General features: G+C 49.1%; 2 protein-coding genes across 2 annotated transcripts; one reads left to right on the forward strand and one right to left on the reverse strand.

Moving 5' to 3' along the window:
- Positions 1–842: 842 nt before the first annotated feature.
- Positions 843–5,429, forward strand: LEXM (lymphocyte expansion molecule). The gene is made up of 10 exons (XM_035538063.1): positions 843–854; positions 1,258–1,362; positions 1,474–1,590; positions 1,694–1,831; positions 1,926–2,063; positions 2,349–2,516; positions 2,668–2,796; positions 3,483–3,533; positions 4,092–4,222; positions 5,327–5,429. Exons 1-10 carry the CDS (start codon positions 843–845, stop codon positions 5,427–5,429), a joined length of 1,092 nt encoding a protein of 363 aa, XP_035393956.1.
- Positions 5,430–7,184: 1,755 nt separating this feature from the next.
- DHCR24 (24-dehydrocholesterol reductase) lies at positions 7,185–17,081 on the reverse strand. The gene is made up of 9 exons (XM_035537633.1): positions 16,739–17,081; positions 16,172–16,327; positions 15,628–15,733; positions 15,235–15,353; positions 14,881–15,144; positions 13,936–14,079; positions 12,767–12,964; positions 11,815–11,993; positions 7,185–9,517 (listed from the first exon to the last, which is right to left on the reverse strand). Exons 1-9 carry the CDS (start codon positions 16,967–16,969, stop codon positions 9,364–9,366), a joined length of 1,551 nt encoding a protein of 516 aa, XP_035393526.1. The 5' UTR covers positions 16,970–17,081; the 3' UTR covers positions 7,185–9,363.
- Between the last annotated feature and the right edge of the window lie 1,640 nt (positions 17,082–18,721).

Consider the following 18,721-nt stretch of genomic DNA (forward strand, 5'->3'; position numbering starts at 1 on the left):
CTGGGCATGGTCTTACACAGTTTGGAGGGTCCGCGAGCCCAAAGTGCTGCCTCACATACCTCATCAGCTAAATTTCCTGAGAGCTTCCATTCCCTCCAGTGATGTTACTGTAATCGCACAGCTCTAGGATGATGTTTTTATGCGCAGTAAGGCAGTAATCTCAGGGCTTGTCCTAGAGCCAGCCCTCGGGAAGTTCCTGGGGGATATAACAGCACCACACATCCCCTGCCCCCTGGCAGCTACCCAAGGTGCAGGCTCTGCTGAGCAACCCCTGGGAGCTTTCAGACAGCTCCTCCTGAGCAGATGACACTTTGAAAATAAACCACACTGGTACAAACACAGTAATTAATCAAACAGAAGAATGCATATCATAATCCGGGGCTCAGGGCTGCCTACGATTTAGGTGCATACAGCATCTGCCAGTGTTGGGTGCCCTACATCATGGGTCACACCTTTGTAGGGAGCAGGGATGGGTTTTACACAGATGGTACCCCACTAGGGGACACCGGGTGGTGACACCATCCCCTGCATCCTCGCGGCACTTGGGCTGAACCCGTTTGTGTGACACAGGGGAATGCAGGTGCTGGGACAGCAATACTGGGTCCCTGGTGGGAGCCAGGCGTGGGCTGTGCACTTCTGCAGCCAAACTGCCCTCAGGCGCCCGCTCAGAGCCATCCCAGAGGGCTCAAGGGACCTGCTACGGGCAGGGTGGCGAGGCTCCGGGCTGCCAGGCTGGAGCCCCCGTTCCAGCCAGGATCCTCAGCTTGGCCCCACAGAACGTGGGTACCATGGCGAGGGCTGCCACGGCGTGGGCTGCCGCCACAGAGCCACCTGCGTGAGACATGGGCAGCCAGGTGAGGCCGTGTGTACATGGGGGCAGAGCCAGAATTACCAGTGCAGCTCCCAAATCAGCTGTGACCGTTTTGCACACAACAGCTGGGGACACCTAGCTCGGGATTGGGAGCACGCTGGGGTGTTGGCGTGGATGCAAGCTGCTCACACCCCGGGCTCGGGAGCATGCAGCTCAGCAGAGCAGCTGCTCCTGTGGTCTGCGGGCAGTGAGGACCCAAAGCAAAGCCCAGCTTTCCCTCAGAGCTGCCTTCCAGGCCACATGCAGGCTGTGTCTGTGAAGTCCAGCCACCCAAGAGCAAACCCCTGTCTTGGTGCCTTACATCGCGATGAGCGACAGAGCCGGGACGAGCAGCGGGACGTGAGGCAGCGGTGTATGCACAGCAGTGCTCCGGCTCTGCCTTGCAGGGGAGAGCGCCAGCCTCCGGCTGGGCCGGAGCAGAGACAGGCTCACGGCAGATCCAGCTGCCCCATTTCCACTTCAAGGTGATGAAGAAGAAACGCAAACGCCAGGTAAGAGCTGGGGTCGATCCACCCTCCATGCACATTTCCTGGGGGCCAAGTGACACAGGCAGCGCTGCCAGCAGCGCCCGGCTCATCCTCACGCTCTCCTCTCTCCTCCAGGAGGAGAGGCTGGGCCCGGGGACGTACAACATCAGGGGCTTCCTGCAGGAGACGCGGCCCTCCAGCCTCCGGGGCATCTGCGACACACGGGAGCTGAGGTTCAGGGGTGACCGGCGGGTACGTCTCAGCCTGACTCGGGAGCTGCTGGCATCACTGTGGGCATCGTTCCCTCTTCTAGGGCTGGTCGGGGGCTGCCCACACCGTCCCGTCTCTCCCCCAGGACTGCTTCCCCGGCCCCGGCACCTATGGCCCCCGGGGGAACCCCTACACCCTGCTGGAGGAGAGGGACAAGCGCTCCGCCAGCACGCGAGGGCTGATGGACAGCAGGACGGAGAAGTGTGCCCTACCATCAGCCATGGCACGTCCTGCCCCTCGCCCCGGGGACACATCCATGGGGTGGCCCTGTCCCCCTGCTGAGCACGGCCCCATTGCCTTCTCCCCTGTGCCTGCAGGGCAGCGGCCTGGGGCCCGGCACCTACTCCCTGCCCAGCAGCATCGAGGAGGGGCTGCGGCGGGCAGGCGGCTGCATCCCCTGCCAGGTCTCGGGGGACAAGGCGAAGCCCAGCGGTGGCCGGCGGCACGACTGGGAGGTGCGTAGCCCTGGGACCACGCGCCTGGATGGGGTTTCTCAGCAAGCTGTGGCACTGCCCCCACAAAACGGGGCAGAGTATGGTGGAGAGCTGCTTTATGCCAGACCCCGTTTGAGTTTTGCTCTTTGGCTTCCTTGGGATCTGAGCGGCCGGGTGAAACAGGCTGAGCACAGGGGAGCAGGATTGTGCCCACGAGCAGTGGCAAGGCTCAGCTCTTGAGAGACGGATGGGGTGGCTGCAGGGACCACCAGCAGCCGAGCCCCTCACGCCGCTCCCTTGCCCCAGCAGAGGAAAGGCGCCGAGCTGAGCACTGGCACTGCCAAGGGTTTCCTGGATGAGCTGATGTCGAAGGAAAACAAGAAGAAAGGATGCTTCAGCACCCTGCCGAGGAACCCGGGCTGCCCCTCGGAGAGGATCTTCTGGGCCACGCTCAGCCAGTGCCCGAGGGATGCGGTCAGTGGGAGCGGGGTGTCCCCACCCCGTCCCCGTGGGACCTGCCTGTCCTGCTGGAGCCACCGAGCCCACCTGGGGGTGCCGGGACCCTGGGGCAGCCGTGCAGCTTTCCGCACGCAGGCTGAAGTGTAAGAGGTTTCCTTTCACACAGTATGCGGTGGGGCCCGGCTCGTACGATCCCAAGCCCGTTGAGGGATCAGCAGACTTCAACCAGCCCCCGTTCTGGTCATCTGCCAAGAGGTTTGACAGAAAGTCCGACCGCCTCTTCAATGGGAATGAGGTGAGTGAGCAGGGAACAAGGTGAGCGAGCAGGGAACACAGCAGGACAGGGACACGGGAGGTGTCAGGCTGGAAGCTCCCTCCATCGCCGTCCCTGATCCCTTGAGGGCACGCCGTGAGGGTGAGAGGACAGGCCTCACCAGCTGGAGGTCAGGTGTGTCTCTGAAGGAAGGGCAGGCTGACCTCAGCAGGAACATTTTTCTCCCCCCTGACTATCAAGGAAACCTGGGTGACGTGGCCAGATGCCCGTCCTCCACACGGGAGGCGAGCCCCTCTCCGGGTGCCATTCTTGCCCAGCACGTGTTGCTAAAGAATGAATGGTGAATAAAAGCACGTGGCCCAAAATCCTGCCAGGTCAACAGAAACTTGTGCTCCTGCACCAGCTGTGGGCACCCTTGGCAGAGGTTGTGCTGCCCTCGGGCAGTGCAGCCCGGCTGACAGCAGGGCAGGAGCCCAGCAGCAACCACGGCCCCCCCTGCCCATCCTCAGGCCTCTGCCCTTCCCTGTGGACGCTCAGACGCCCCCTTCCCATTAGGTTTGCTCTGCATCATTTGCAGGCAAGGGAAGTGTTTCATGGATGAAAGCAGCTGGATTGCCTGCTGCTCTGAGTCCTTTTAGGTGCCAAGAGCTCCTTGTATCCTCCCAGAAAGTCATATTCTGCTGCTTAAAAGCCAGCTTTCCCTCTAGCAGCATCAGCAGCACGTTGAAGAGCCAATGCAGCTACGAGCCCTTCCCTTAGTACCTGTTCCCAGAGCTGTATTCAGCTGTGCAGCTTCCCCACGGAGAGCCAGAACAAAGCCTGAAGGGCTCAAAGCAGGCAAGGAAAGCTTTGGTTTCAAACAGCCCACCTTGGCTAGGGACGAGGAGCAGACTTCCACACGGCTCTCTCTCTCCTTTGTGCAGCTGCGTGGGGAGCAGGCAACTTGCAAGAGGTCAAGACATCTTCGTAATTGCTGGGGAACCTGGCAGATTACTTTTCAGTGGCAAGGCTGCGATAAAGCAGCCTGTGGCTATCGCTAGCAGTAGGCAACCGGTGAGCACGCTTGAGCCAGCCGAGCTAAACAGGCCCAGCTACTCTGAGGGTCAGTGAGACGAGAGGAACTGCTTGTGAAGGGGCCTGGCTGGGCTAACACCAATCAGCATGTCTCCTCCTCCCTCCCCTGCAATATAGACCTTCTTGGTTAAGATATTCCACATATTGTTGGATTTTTGCAATTGAAGGCCTAGCTACAGAAAGCCACTGCCTGGTTTTGCCCTTGCAACGATGGGAAACCACGGGTGACCTTCTGCTTCCAGAATCCTGTAGGCGTTGGCCGCTACGATGTCACCAAGTGTGAAAACTACCCTCAGAAGCTCAGGTACCAGTCCCTGTACCTGCACAACGCTCAGCGGTACCTGAGCAACCTGAAGCAGGACGCCTACCTGCTGTAAGTCTGACGTACGATGGGGAATGTAGGTGGTTTCACACTGGCCTGCAGGAAAACCATTTGGCTAGAGCAGCTGCTGAGGCCAAGGACACGTTGCTGATGCTTTACAACCGATGTGAGAGGCTAAATAGCAGAAGGGACGGCTGTGGAGTTAAAGGGCTGCCGTGAGACTAAGGAACACTTGCTGGCCCCACTGCAGGTTTGCTCTGTGAATGAGCACGTTAATGTCTGTGAAAAAGCGAGGAGACCTCAGAGCTTCCCTGCCGTGCAAGGGCAGCGGGAGGTTAGAGAAGTACTGGCTACCCAGGCACTTCCAGGATACTACAGTGGTTGTTCTTCCACCTCGTGGAATGCAACTTGTGTGCCATGGAGGTACGGATAAAGTTTCCCTCTCAGTTAGAGGAGGCAGCCTGGGAAGGAACAGGACAGGGGATGGGTGACCAGGCTTCCTCGATCCATTCCCAGCACCGGTTGATCAATGGCCTTGAACAAAAATCGCGTTCTAAGCCTGTGCCTTGGTTTACCCATTTGAAGAAGGAAGATAACAAGGCTCAGCTCCATCACAAAGGGCTTTGAAATCGCCAGGGTGAGAAGCCCGTGAAGCAGTTAGGAACTGTGCTAATGAGGGACCTCAGGACAGCCCTCCGCTTTCACCTGTGCTTGTGGCCAAGATTAGCAAACTGCTGCGGTGGCACTACGGGCTGCAGCTCTGCAAAGGCTGTCTTGATCTCCAGAGAGTAGTTAGAAACGTGCCTTAACTGAATATAACTTGACAGCTTTCAGTGGGGCAGCTCCGTTAGCTATCCTGTGATGAAGGAGGCACAATGAAATCGAGCTTTCAGTATCGCCCAGCTTTGTTAAGTGTGCAGTTCCATTAGGAATAAAAAAAATGAAGAATCTGAACAGTGAGCAGGATGTTCAAATGCACCGAATTGCTCAATGATCAAACAGCCCTAGCTCCAAAATCACTTTTCAAGCTACAGCTGTACCTTCAAGGGAATAGGCAGGCTTTTACGAGCTCTGTTCACCTCCACGCTCATTAAGACTAATGAGATTAATCCGGCCAATAATTTGAGTCCACTGAATCACATCCTCTTTTCACAGTGAGCGGCTCAGGCCTGTTGCGAAAAACAATTGGAGAGATCTGATTTCTGCTCCACGCTGCCCAGACATTTGTGAAGAAATCACTCCTGCTTTCCACATGTAAGGTGGTGCTGGGAAGCTCGGATCGGTAAATAAATCACAGACACGCCAGTAAATGGGACGGTGTAGATGAGAATACTCGCAACAGGAGGTATGAAACAACTCAAGTCTAGTGCTGCGGTAATAAAACACTCTTTAGACAATCATCACTCTAACTCGTCTGTTGAGTAATTATTATTATTATTTTTAATTTTCAACTTGACACAGTTGAGAAGAGGATGTCAGGTAGTGTAAGTCAATGAAAGGAAGGTTTGCTAGCACACACAGGTCGTTCAATATGTAGCATTTCCTTCCCCCTCAGGCTGCACTGCTCAAAGAAGTGGTACCTACGTGTTATGTCCATGCAGCAGTTATCACAGCACGCAGATGAACACCCCAAGGTCTACTGCTGCAACTCAGAGGAGAACTGGGTCTGAGATAACAACGCCACGGCAGCTGGGAGGGGTCAAGCTTTCTCCTACTGTTTGCATACCTGTCCCGTGCTACCTCTGAAGTAGTTAGGTGCGAGCAGCTTCACTACAAGATGTAACACACAGCTCCACTTCAATTAACAACTCAACTGCTTATAAGAAGCTGGAGGGCATTAGGGGGAATTCGGTGTAATCACTCCAACTTTTGTAGGGTATTAAGACCTGGAGGCAATGAACAAAGTGAAATGAACAGAAAGTTGTGTCGGTTGTAACAAAGGACGGCCATAAAGGTATACCATGAGTACGCTGGTTCACTTAGAGTTAACCTTTACGAAGTCTCATACCAGTGTTTAGACCGGACTGGAATAACTAAATTTAGGTGCAATTACATGTTAGTTGTGGCTGATTAAGTATGCTAATTGCAGATTAATTACCCTTTGGTGGGAGAGAGAATTGCACACAGGTAAAACTATAGTAATTTAAAGAAATAGTGATTATTGTAAGAGAAAGGCAAGCAAAGGAAAAAGGAGGCCTCTGAAGGGAAATGCCTGAGCAGTGATGTGGGTGAGTACAGGCTACACAAATCCTGCTGGGGTAGAAAAACAGAGGATTGCGAAACACAGCGTAAGTCAGGGCTAAACATTTATTTGGTTAAAGGAACATGGGACTTTAGCACCTAGATTGACGTTTCAGGGGACTTTAGGCATTTGGCAGCCTGGATTTTCAGGAGAAAGCACAGGAACTTCTGCCTGGAAGGAGCACAGGAAGAAGATGTGAAAGCTGTGAGCAAGGTGTACCAGCAGAGGAATAGCTCCATCCACGCTTACAGAGTTGCTGTAAAGGCGTTTTTCAAAGAAACAGAAGATGTGGATATAAGCTCCTCAGGCTGAAGAGGGCACTGTGTCTTCATCCTCACCTCTGCGGCTGGTCCTTCAAACCAGGGATCAGTTTTAACAGTGAGAAGAATGAGATAGGTGCTACAGCTAAATCCAAAATGTAGTTTTGTTCTCCTGTGCCACGAAGTCACAGGCAAAGGGTGAGGCAAGGGGGAAAAAAACACTCAGCATCATGAGGATCTTAGAAACATTTAAAGTTAATGTGACATAATCAAAGGGTTAAGGCTCAGCTATAAGGCGTTGTCTTGGGGCAGAGATAAGGGGTCTTCAACGACATTCCTCCAAAGCTGTTTGCAGCGTTAGGCTGCTCACCTAACAGCCTCACAACACCTCTGCTTTCTGACCAAGACAGCAGCTTTTCTCTGTAATTGCTGAGCACTTGTAACAATACAATAAGCAAAAGAAAGAATAAACAAAGCTGTTAAAAAGTTATAATCCATTAGAAGACACCACTTTGGACAGTACACGGGCTACATTTTTATTTTAAACAGTTTTTACAGCCAAAAATCAAGACCAGCAGCAATTATGCATGTGCGGGACTGGTACGGTTGCAGTACCGAATCACACCATACCAAGTTTGCCAATAAATAAAGGAATGAAAAAACAAGTACAGTGCATACCTAAAGGTGATCAGTACATAAGTGAGAGAAACACAGCTTAAGTAAAAGTATTTGCATATTCTCTAGCTGCTTTAACGTTGCCCTTTAAAAACTAACCAAACCAACTCTTGCTCTGCACAGATCATCTCACAAGCACTGGGCTAAATCATAGCTTTGCACAGGAACAAAGAAGTTGCTCTTGTGCCATTCCCTCGCAGGGATGGGAAGAGAAGATCACAAGTCTGAGGATCAGCGTTTGCCTTCCCAGGTACCCCGAAGCCTGGAGCGGTGTAGCGGACACTCCTGGATCACTGACACAGCTCTGCCTCCTGCCTGGCCAGCTCCGTGGTGTGGGCAGCACCGCAGGCACTGCGCTGGCTGTGTCTCCCCTTGGCAGGCCGCTCCTGCTACCAGCCCCCCGGCAGGGCTTTCAGGGGTACCTTATTCGCACGGAATTTGCCCGGCATGCATCACTGAGTAACAGGCCGAGCTTAATCTCGTTACTGCTTTATCATTGGTTTCATCTGGACCATAAACATCCATCTATCAATAAATAAAATCATTGGTTTAGCACTCAAATAAGAATTACAAAGTTTCCCACTGCAAACCATTTAAAGAGGTCTTCACGTTACCCTCTGTGCCACCCTCAAAAAAAAATTACTCCCTCAAGCTCAGCAGGGTTTAGGATAACAGATTTACGTACTGCTTGGACAAGACACGGGCTTGGTTTGGCACCACGTTTCCAGCTATGGAGTCAAAGCACTTCCACGCCCCTGCACCTGACTGCACGAAGTGCACATCTATGCTGTTTTCACCAGCATGCATCAAAAGGGGAAATCCAACAGTGCTTACTATTGATTTCCTCCCCAGGTGACGGAAACACTCGTTTTACAAAGCCTATCAATCTAATCTAGCTAAAATTCAAAGCAAAAACATTCTTCGAGTCAGAACCAATGCCTGTGTATACCGAGCTTCCACAGCAAGATTTCTTCTTACCCACAGCCACTTGCTCTAACAAACCTTGTAAAAATAAAGCCTTAAATTGTGAGGACACACTTCCTTTTCCTGCTGGACAGGACAGAATGGTCTCAAATGACCCATGTCCTCCTCCAACTGAGTATTTATAAGGCACTAAAATTAAGCAAAAGCAAAAAAAAACCATACAAAACCAAACCAAAAAACAACCAACAAAAGGCAAAACCAAAAAAATCCAAATAAACTGACCCACAACAAGTAAAAAACTGAAATTAATACTTTCCTATATGAAATAGCAGCATTTTTTTCAGCTGTACAAAGCCAGAACAATGACAGTTTGAGGCAAAAAACCAATATACTATTAACCATTAAAGAAGGAACCCTATATCCACCTACATTTTATAATCAAAATCAGCACAAATCTGACAGGCACAAGTAAAAAGCATTTGCTTCACACCTCAGTGCTCAGTTTTGGAACCGAACCAACTGTTGGGGAGTTTAACTGAGACTGCAGCACGGGATAACCCAAGCAACCCAGTACCACGCAGCATCATGCGGCGCTGCACAGCCAGGTCGCGGTACTGTTACTAAGCTGTCCTACAGGTTACTGACTGGGGGCAAATGTTTCCAACGTCATGATTAATTTGACAATTAATTCAGCTTTGGCACCTATTTCTGTCACCTCCTTACCATTTTCAAAAGTAATTTTAAAAATAGCTGTGGTGTATAGCTGGTGTTGCTTCGGTGTCATCTTTTCCAGTTATTTTTCTCGTGTTTGGAACTGGGTGAATTCACCCATGTTACTAAATTAGATCCAAGATACAAAGGCTAGCACTTCAGATCTCTTAAAAACGATCACTTCGAGTTTGGAAAAATGGTTTTAAAGCATCCTAAGAAATACTAAATGTAAGTTTATAAAGCATGAATTCATATCTTTAAACGTCAACAAGAATTAGCTTATTTGGAGGCAATAAAGCTTTTCTTTAAAAAGGACATACTGACTAGCTAGCTATAGGTAAATTCATCTTTCCCTGATTGCTTAATTAGGTCATTCAGGCTCAGTGCCTGGCAGCTTTGCAGATTTTGTCATACACTTCTGGAAAGGCATCCTTGCAATTCATTTGCTCCCTCAGCTTGTGGTATAACGAGCCATCAAACATATCCCAGAACTCCTCACGGGTCATATAGCAATCTGCATACAGCATCTGGAAACTGAAATGAAAAAAAAAAGGAAGAAGGAGACAGATTCAGTATTAATTGTGCCGCAGGGTTTGAAACAGAATCAAAAAGAAAACAGGGCAAGCTATGAAGAGCAAACATTCAAAAAAAAAAAAAAAGGCTTTTTAAAACCAAGCAAATCTAATTGCTCACATGGATTGTGCTGGGACACTCAGCCAATTATATTTTGCAGATTTAATGTTATCATGATTTCTCTTCCAAGAGTAAATAACATTTGATGGCGTAAACAGCAGAATACTGATACAGTCATTTTGGTAAAGATGGGAAAAGAAAGCAACTGAAATTACTGCTGCTTTTAATATTTTGGTTCAGAAAATGTCTTCAGCCATCAGTGTACCGCCACTTTTATTAGTTTTGCTACTAAAAAGAGAAAAGGAGAGGAACTAAAAAATGTATATAAAACAGTGGTTCATGTTTAGACCTCCTAACTATCTGCAGCCAAATCTTCCAAAAACATGTATTCTCACAGCTTGTGCTCACAGAAACACAAGTCTGGAGAGAACTTCAGAAGTTGCCCCAAACCAGGAGTCTGGCCCCCATGACCAAAAACCACACATGACCTAAATGATCCCTAACAAATACTTTTCTGTCTGCTTTGGAAAGCCTGCATTCCTTTTTCTTCTGTTGAAAGCTTTTCAATTTCAATTTCAGCTTCAAAAAAAAGACGTTTTCTTTTTCCTGCATGCTTTCTTATGATCCATGGAGATACAGTCATGGCATCTCATACCAGCCAGCATTACAAAACGCATTCAAGACAGTGGTGTGTCCTTTTTGTTTTTAAGATTTCTTTGAACTCAACACCGAGACTAAAACTGTGAAGGAAGAAGCCTGCCAAATTAGACTAGGGCAAGACTATAAGTTTATAGGGTAGATGAGGCACGGTGTAACAGAAGTCCATTTACAAAAACAAACGGAATCATTATTTAGCTGTGGACTCTTTCTTACTCACTCACTCTTCTCTCCAAAATGCAGCTAGCATCAGAGTACAGCAGTAAAATACAGGTACATAAAAGCTCTGTTGTGGTTATAAACTGTGAGATCAAGCTTTTATACATTGTTTATTTTCCAGTGACAGGTACAGAAGACACTAATCTCGGTTAGTAAAGAGAATTGAATTAAAAGCTTAATTTCAAGTTAATTAAAAAAGCTTAAAATTAACTTTTGGTTGCTTTGTTCTCTGGCAGATGACTTATTATAGGTAAAAGTTATTTACATTCTCCAAATCACCTAGAAGCAGACTCGCCACTGTTACTCAGACACATGGGACAGAATCACTGTTAGACTGAGAAATAGGTCAAAACAGAAATGGAGTTAACTTATCCTGATGGCGTAAAAATATGACGTAGTTGGTTTTTTGTTCCTGAGAAACAAGTAACTGCTTCTCTGCTGACACTACTACAGCAAATTAGGCTGGCACGAGTCACTGACAGATGGTGGGTGCATATCTCACTGTGGTCCTGTGTAACGAGGAGTGGGGCAGGGAAAAGGAGGCTCTGAGAGTGCCACTTGTGAGAGGAAGGGCTCCCACCGCCGCCTAGGGATCAGGGTGAACAGTCAAGGCTCAGCTCCCTGCACGAGGACGCACCAGCCAAGGACAGGGCAGAGCTGCCACACGCGCTGCCAGGACCGCAGGGAGCAGGACAGTCCCAAGGGCAGGCCGGGAAGCTGTCCAAGCTTTAACAGCCTGCGGGATTCCTGAAGGGCCTGTGGCCAGCTGCGGTCAGAACAGCACTTGTGCTGCCCCTGCTCTGAGCCAGCCTCCAAACCAGTCAGCCTCAGTGTGCAAGCTCAGCGGCTGCCTTCCCAAGGACGGGGCTAGCTAGCCTTGCTGAGTGGTCGCCAACCCACGCTAACACCCGTTCAGCACGGCAACTGGTTTACAACTGGTTTACATACCCGTCAGTGCAGACCTGCTGAGGTCTTTCTGCTTGCATGGACATATTTTGTTGCAGCACATTTTACTCCCAAGTAGCCCAGAGCTGCAAGGATGCACGGGTGACACGTTTGGAAGCTATCTAGCTCCCAAACACACTGCCAAGAACTTCAGCCAGCGAGCCCGTTTATTAGCTTGGTTTTGCAATCAAATCACTGAAGTCGCAATTGTATTTAAAAATTGTAACATCAAACCTAGTAATTAAAGTTAGCTTTTCATTATTGTGGTTGTTTAATTATTGCGATATCAAAGTGCTGTACTGTGAAATAAATGCGATTAAACTCCACAGCTGTAAGTTATACGGCACTATTACCACGCTAACGAGTGGGAACCTTACCCATGCACGCTTCTTACAAACTTTTCCATTTGCCTCATTGAAGCCCTGGCTTCAAATTGTTTCCTTTTGGGCTCTCCATAAGCTCCGATATCCACGTAGAGCTCTGTTTCGTTCCCTTTTGGGTGGACCATACCAGGATTATTGGGCAATATGAAAGGGCATAACCAAAGAGGGTATACCTGCAGAGGTAAGAAAACATCCCGTCACTTAGCTTAAATGGCTGTTTTGTTGAAAATATCTCTTAATTAAGGTGACAAAATGAAGAAAGAATTAAGAGGACATTGTCCCAGTTTGGGATCAGATCTTACACAGCTCTTCCTTTCCCGTTCTCTAGCTGTGGTTTTTAGATCCACTTTCTAATGACTGTAACACAAACTAATTAAGATGCTCAGAATATCTGCAGTGTGCTCCAGGAATTACATCCGCCCCCTCGCCCCCCCAAATCCTCAAAGACCAGAATGTACCTTTAAAATAGAAATGACCCCCCCACCCCGATCCCAAAGCAAAAGCTGAATACATTCTGAATAAAAAGGGAACAAAGTGTTTTCTTTATCAGGTCAGTCAATTGAAATAGCCAAACTTGTACTTCTTATACGAACTAAAATAAATCCAGAAATAAAAACAAGAAAGGGAAAATAATTTCCACAATACGATTTTAGCATGACTGCCAGTGATTTACGTGAAAAAAAAAATCAATTCAAGTCTTACTAAGTGATGAAATCTTTTAGAAGTGCTGGCCTTCTACTAGAATTTGAATGTCATGTTTATATTCTTCAGAAAGCTATGTTCACTCCTTCTGCAGCCTTGTGTCATGGACTTGGAAAGAACAGTACCACCCTGATAAGATAACGACCTTTCCCACAAGCAGACTATTACGCTTTAAAACCAATAGTCACAGTCCTTGTGATGCGCAATTTGAAATTCACTGCAGTTTAAAAATGGGTGTTCTTACATTAAGGTCAACGTGGAAGGTTTGGATAGATTTTTCAAGGCTCTTCATCGGGACCAGCATGTCTTGTACAACGTGATGCTGCTCGTACAGCTTTCGGATCGCTTCTCCTTGGGTGAGTTTTAACAAAGAGATTTTTGGAGGAACCATCCAGCCAAACAGGTAGCGGAAAACGGGGTTATTGCCAAAAGGAATGATATCCTTTAAAGAGGAAAGAAGAAAAGTTTGACTTAGGAACGTGTAAGTGAAGCAAAAGACAATGCCTAAGAATCCTCAGAGCAATACTAAATGAGATTTTCAATAAATTTAACTGCTGATACTTTTGCTGAGCTATTATAATACAAACAGGAAATAAGAGAGGTCTGGACTGAATTTAGCTATACAGCCCATTCCTAAGCCTCTTCTGCTTATGATGAGTGATTTTCAGAGCCATACGAATCCCACTACACAGTCAGCCCCAAATACTTTCAGAAAATGAAGTTCCAAGAGAAGTAGGCTATTATCTTAAAAACGGGTGGAAGGAGCTCATAAGAAGCTAAACTTGCAAAACTCCTGTAAGAGCTGACACGTGCAAGATCAGGTCTTAAAAGAATGTTACAGCTGTAAAATGTGAAGTACTTTCTGCAGAGCAAACTCCTGCTTAACTTCTCCAGCAGCTGAAAGGATTTGGTATCTCACTCCGAAGATTCAAAATGTAGCAATAGTAATCTTCCAGCATGCCAAATAAAAGTTTTGCATAACTGCACATCACTACAAATGCGTTCATGTAATTAAAATTAATGATGCAACTAAATAATGAGCATTATGAGTTTAGGCAGAGCACATTTTCAGCCACAATTGACACATTCATGGTTTTTCCACCGTTTGTCTTTGGAAATCACTTAGTAGGTGTAAAATCTTAATGCTTAAGTATGTATTTACATTTTAAATTCAGAAGAGCACTAAAACCGAAATTAGGAAGTTATGATACAATGCCTTAAATATAAAGTAGTGACTTTGGATTTGTGTTGCCCAAATACAGGACTTTACATTTGCCACAGACTTCATTGGTTTTTTTTTCTGCCATTCAAGACAGAAGTGTTGCCAAGGGGAAGAAGGCACATTGTACCTACACGGGGAAAGAGCGGAGTAGCTTTCCATAGATGTTATTTTAATTTTGGAAGTGGTCTTACCTGGAGTTCCCAGAAGATGCTACGTGTATGTCTATGGTAATAATGTCTTGAGGGAATGTATTCAGTTCCAGTCCTGTCAGCTTTCAAATACTTCTCCACATGCTTGAAGAACCATGGCTTGTAGTAGTTGCCAATTCTGTTTATCTACGAGGAAACATACACTCATTAGCAAATCCCAACATAGAAAGACAATGACACCTTACCAGACAACATTAAGTACGTTCCCGAAATTCCTTTACCATGAAGGATCAATGTTATATCTTCTGTGACAGTTCAGATGAGATTGTCTCAAGAAATCTAGAAAACCTTCATTTCTCCTTCTTCCAGCCACATGCATGGCTCCCTCTTACCATTCTTCTCACGATGGAGAATTTAAACAAGGCTTGCATGTTATGAGACGGTAATAAGAGACCATGAATGTGACAGAACCAGATTCCTAAGACACTGACCTCTCAACCCATCATTAACCCAAAGCCCCATTATGGCAGAGGAGAAACATCCAGGTTGAGTGATGCAGTGAGCAGACGGCACGTCCATTCTATAAACATGCCCGATCTGTCTTACTAGTAGTATTAACTGCATTAAGAGCATGCTGGGGAAAGAGTTACTCTGAATTACTGCAGGTTGAAACAGAGTGTATGTAAAAAGATACTTCTCTTCCTCCCTGGGTACTGCAAAGCAAAGGCAGATTAAATTATTTGCAGTAATAAAGGAAATCAATGGGTCGCTTCCCATCAATTGAAGAGATTTGGAGTACAGACTCCGTTGTAATAACAAAGAGCTGCAATTTAAAACATCCTGGCGGACAGATCTAAGTTTTCATCCCATATTAAGAGATTGTTCTAATCTTATAATGATTCTAGTTTTATAATGTCATATGGTAGCATAGCTCCAATTAAACCTTGGGGGCATTGTTTTCATTGTGAGTAACTTCCCTTTAGTTACCTTGCTTTGTTCAGCTTCATCAGTCAGGACTCCTGTCATGATGACTGCTTCGTCCAAGGAATATACAAGTCCTTCCACAAAATTATTCTCCTTTTTCTTAGACTCTTCGGTAAACTTTTCACAAATATTCTGCAGTCCTCTTACAGGCTTATAATGGATTTTGACGTATTTCTTGGCAGGAATCATTTTTATTTCTGCTGCAACCAGGAAACCCAGAGTACCACAAGACCAAGGCACTGCATAAAATAGGTCTGAATTTTCAGTCTGCAAAAAGTATGTCATACTAAATCATATATCCATACTGACAACGGTCAATGACATTGTAAATGATAGCAAAATAACATTTTGTCTTACTGGTGAACATCTCACAAGGCTTCCATCAGCAAGAACAAGTTCATAGGCCACACAGGTATGTTGAAAAAGTCCATAGATATGGGATGAAGACTCAATGCCGGTTCCCATGATCAAACCACCTTGTTGAGAGAGCACATAACAAACCAAATGAAACACACTTCAAAATGAACATGATTTACGAGAACAAAGCTTTGCTTTTAAGCTCTGGGTGTGGCTTTTAAGATTATTTGGAAAAAGGAAAAAATAAGTGCTTGTAACACAAATGCCTTAACAGAACACAGAGTTCAACAGAGTATTTCAGGAAACTTTTAAATAATGCAAGGTATTACTGCATAAAAGCAAATGAAAATGCAGCAAAATCAATCAGTTTCTTGTCAACACAACAACCCTTACCTACTGTAAGGTCATCGAGCTCTGGCACCACAGGAATAGTCCAGCCCATAGGATTCAGGTACGCAGTCAACTGGCCCATGGTGACCAAAGGTTCCACACGAACAACCTAAAAAGCCAAAAAAAACAATCCTCCCATCAGGCATAATCTAAGTGTTTGGCATTAATGATGACAAACCACAGCTAACTGGATTGTATACCCATCTGTTATCAGAATTCAGAGACTTACTTCCCCAAGAGCGCTACTAAAAATAGTTGAAACTGTTTAGTGATTCCTCCTCTGCCTCAACATCTTGTTGCTCAGTCCCCAAGCCCATAAATCAATCTGGGCTTTCAGACTTCAGCACATAAAACTAAGCAATGCCATATGCTTTTTTTTTGGACAGAGTGATCCAAGCGCACGTTGTAAAACCCGAATATTGGTGGGTCTACAAAACCTACCGCCACAAAAATCCTTTGTTCTTTATGGGATCCTGCTCTTGAGCTACAAACACAGTAGAAAACGCTGTAGGCTTCAGTTTTATGGAACCGTCGCGAGGAACGTTACCTGTCTTTCGCTGTCCACTTCCAGGACATCCATGAGGTTGATCATGATGTTCTTGTGGACCTTCTTATACTTCCCCACACGGAGCGACACGGTCAGCCAGCCGGGCCGGCCGGTGCACATGTACCTCTTGCTGCCTTCATTTTTCCACTCCCGAACCTGCAAGAAGCAACAACGCAGCAACGCTTTGAGAACTCAAACACCTCCAACAGCGTATTTTTCCTTCGGCGTGAAAAAATGTTTATAAATATTGCCATTCCCCAACGGGCGGGTGACCGACCCCGGCTGCCTCAAAGCGGTGAGGTCCCCCTGCAACCCTAGAAACTCATAAGCGAAATACCACCGGAGGGGGGCAGTTATGAAGGGGGAGCGTTTCTAAAGCCCTACAGCTTTGGGGTTTTCTCCCGGGGCCCCAAAATCGAGCCATAAACCCATTTAAGCTCCCCCCCAGGGCCCCCGGCACGGGGCGCACAGCCCGTTTCACGCCCCCCCCCCAAAGCCCCGCGGGTGCCGTGCCGGCCCTGTCAGCCCCGGGGCGCTGAGGGGCCCGGTGCCGCCCCCCGGCCCCACCTGCCCCTGGATGTGCCGGACCCGCTGGGCGTGCAGCCGCGGGGCGCTGTGCAGGCGCCGCACGGCCCAGGCGCGCAGCTGGTAGTACACGTCGAAGAGGATGGAGAGCGGCAGGAGGAAGAGGCAGACGAAGACCCAGCGGTGGTGCACCAGCACGGCCTCCAGCCCGCGGTGCCGCACCCACAGCAGCAGCAGCAGCAGCCCGGCGCACAGCGACCACAGCGCCGACATGGCGGCCGCCCGACCCCCGCCTCGCCACCGGCCGCGATCGCGAATCGCGCCCCCGGCCTCTCCGGTTCCCCGCTCCCCGGCGCTAGGACCCGGCGCCGGAGCCGCCCCCGCGCGCCGCGCGCGCCCCGCGCCGCCATTGGCCGCCGCCCTGAGGCGAGGGGAGGGGAGCGGCCAATGAGGGCGCTGCGGGGAGATCGGACCAGGCGCGGGAGGCGGTGATTGGCTGGGAGGGGGCGGGCCCCGCTCGGCACTCGGCGAGGCGGGACCGGGAACACCCCGGGGGGGGGGGGAGGGGAAGCGGGGAGGGGCGGGGCTGGGGGCGGGGTCTGGGCGAGGGGGCGGGGCTGGGGAGGGGGCCGGGGGGGCACACCCAGGGGAGGGGGCACAAGGGGGGGGGGGGCACTCCTTGGGGGGGGGGCACCGTGGGGGGGCAGGGATGGGGAGGGGGCGAGGTGGGGGCACCCCCAGGGGACGGGGATGGGGAGAGGGCCCCAAGTGGGGGCACCCTTGGGAGACCAGGAATGGGGAGGGGGCAAGGTGGGGGCGCCCTCAGGTGCCACCCTGTGCCACACACCTCAGGTACCACCCGAGGCAGGGGCACCCCCAGGGGGGCGAGGCTGGGGTGGGGGCTCCAGGTGGGGGCACCCATGGGGAGATGGGGATGGGGACGGGGCCTGAGGTCCTGGGACCCCCCCTGGGTCAGGGGCTGGTGCCATCGGGGGACAAGAGCCCAGGCCCATCAGGTTGCAAACAGCCCAGGTCCACCAGGTGACAGACGAGAGCCCAGGCCCATCAGCCTCCGTGCCAGGGAGCAGCCCCAGCGCCACAGGGACAACCCCGTCACAACGCTGCGGGGTCCAGAGCCCAGCCAAGGAGGTGCCCCGTGGCCCCCCCGCCACAGAAACACAGCACTGAGGTGTTGCATGAGGATGCCACCAGGGCTGAGAACGTTGTCACCCCACGACATGGCGTGCTGGCGTGTCGGGTGGTGCCTCTTCCCCTCTGACAGCAGGATCAGCGCATTTGGCTGCCGCAGGAGGTACCGAGGAGCACCAGACAGGGAGGGGTTGGTGCATCATGGTTCAAAGCCCCGCTGCAGCAGGCAGTCACACCTTGTCGTCTCCTTCGGAAAACTTGGAGCCGCTGTTCTCAGCCTTGCTTGTTCTTCTGTCCCCCTGATTTTATCAAAAAAAACTGATCTGCAACTTCACTGCTCCGACGTTTGGAAATGGCGTCCCGATTTCCAGCCTAACCTCATTCACAGACAAATTGCATTTATTGCATTTGTGGCCAGGCTGTACATTGGTGCTTTTCCTTCTTGTGTCTGAATTGATGTTATCTGCTTTTGTTTACCGATTTGCCTGCTGGCTGGAATTATGCATGACAAAGAAGTTTCCCGTGCTCTAGGAGAGGTTATTTTAACCTCTCTGAAGGAGCTAAATAATTGTGCTTGATCTGAGAGTGATCAAGTGCAGGGCTTATTGGGTAACAACATCATTTATTCATAAGGAGATATTTATACCTTTGGTGTAAATACTACTTTGAAATTGTTTTTTTATGAAGATCCATTAAAAGCGTTTATAACGTTTTCCATGCTCTGCTCTTGTTTTTGTAAGGCCCTAGGCAGCGGGAAGGGAGCAGGTGAGCTTAAAGACTGCAGTGCGAAAACATGCTTTGAAATAGAGAAATGAATCATTGTTAAGATCACAGTGAAATTGCCTGTGTACATACCGATGCCAAGCACAGAAGATA

The sequence above is a fragment of the Cygnus atratus genome, chromosome 8, assembly GCF_013377495.2.
Source record: "Cygnus atratus isolate AKBS03 ecotype Queensland, Australia chromosome 8, CAtr_DNAZoo_HiC_assembly, whole genome shotgun sequence".
Taxonomy (NCBI): Eukaryota; Metazoa; Chordata; class Aves; order Anseriformes; family Anatidae; genus Cygnus; species Cygnus atratus.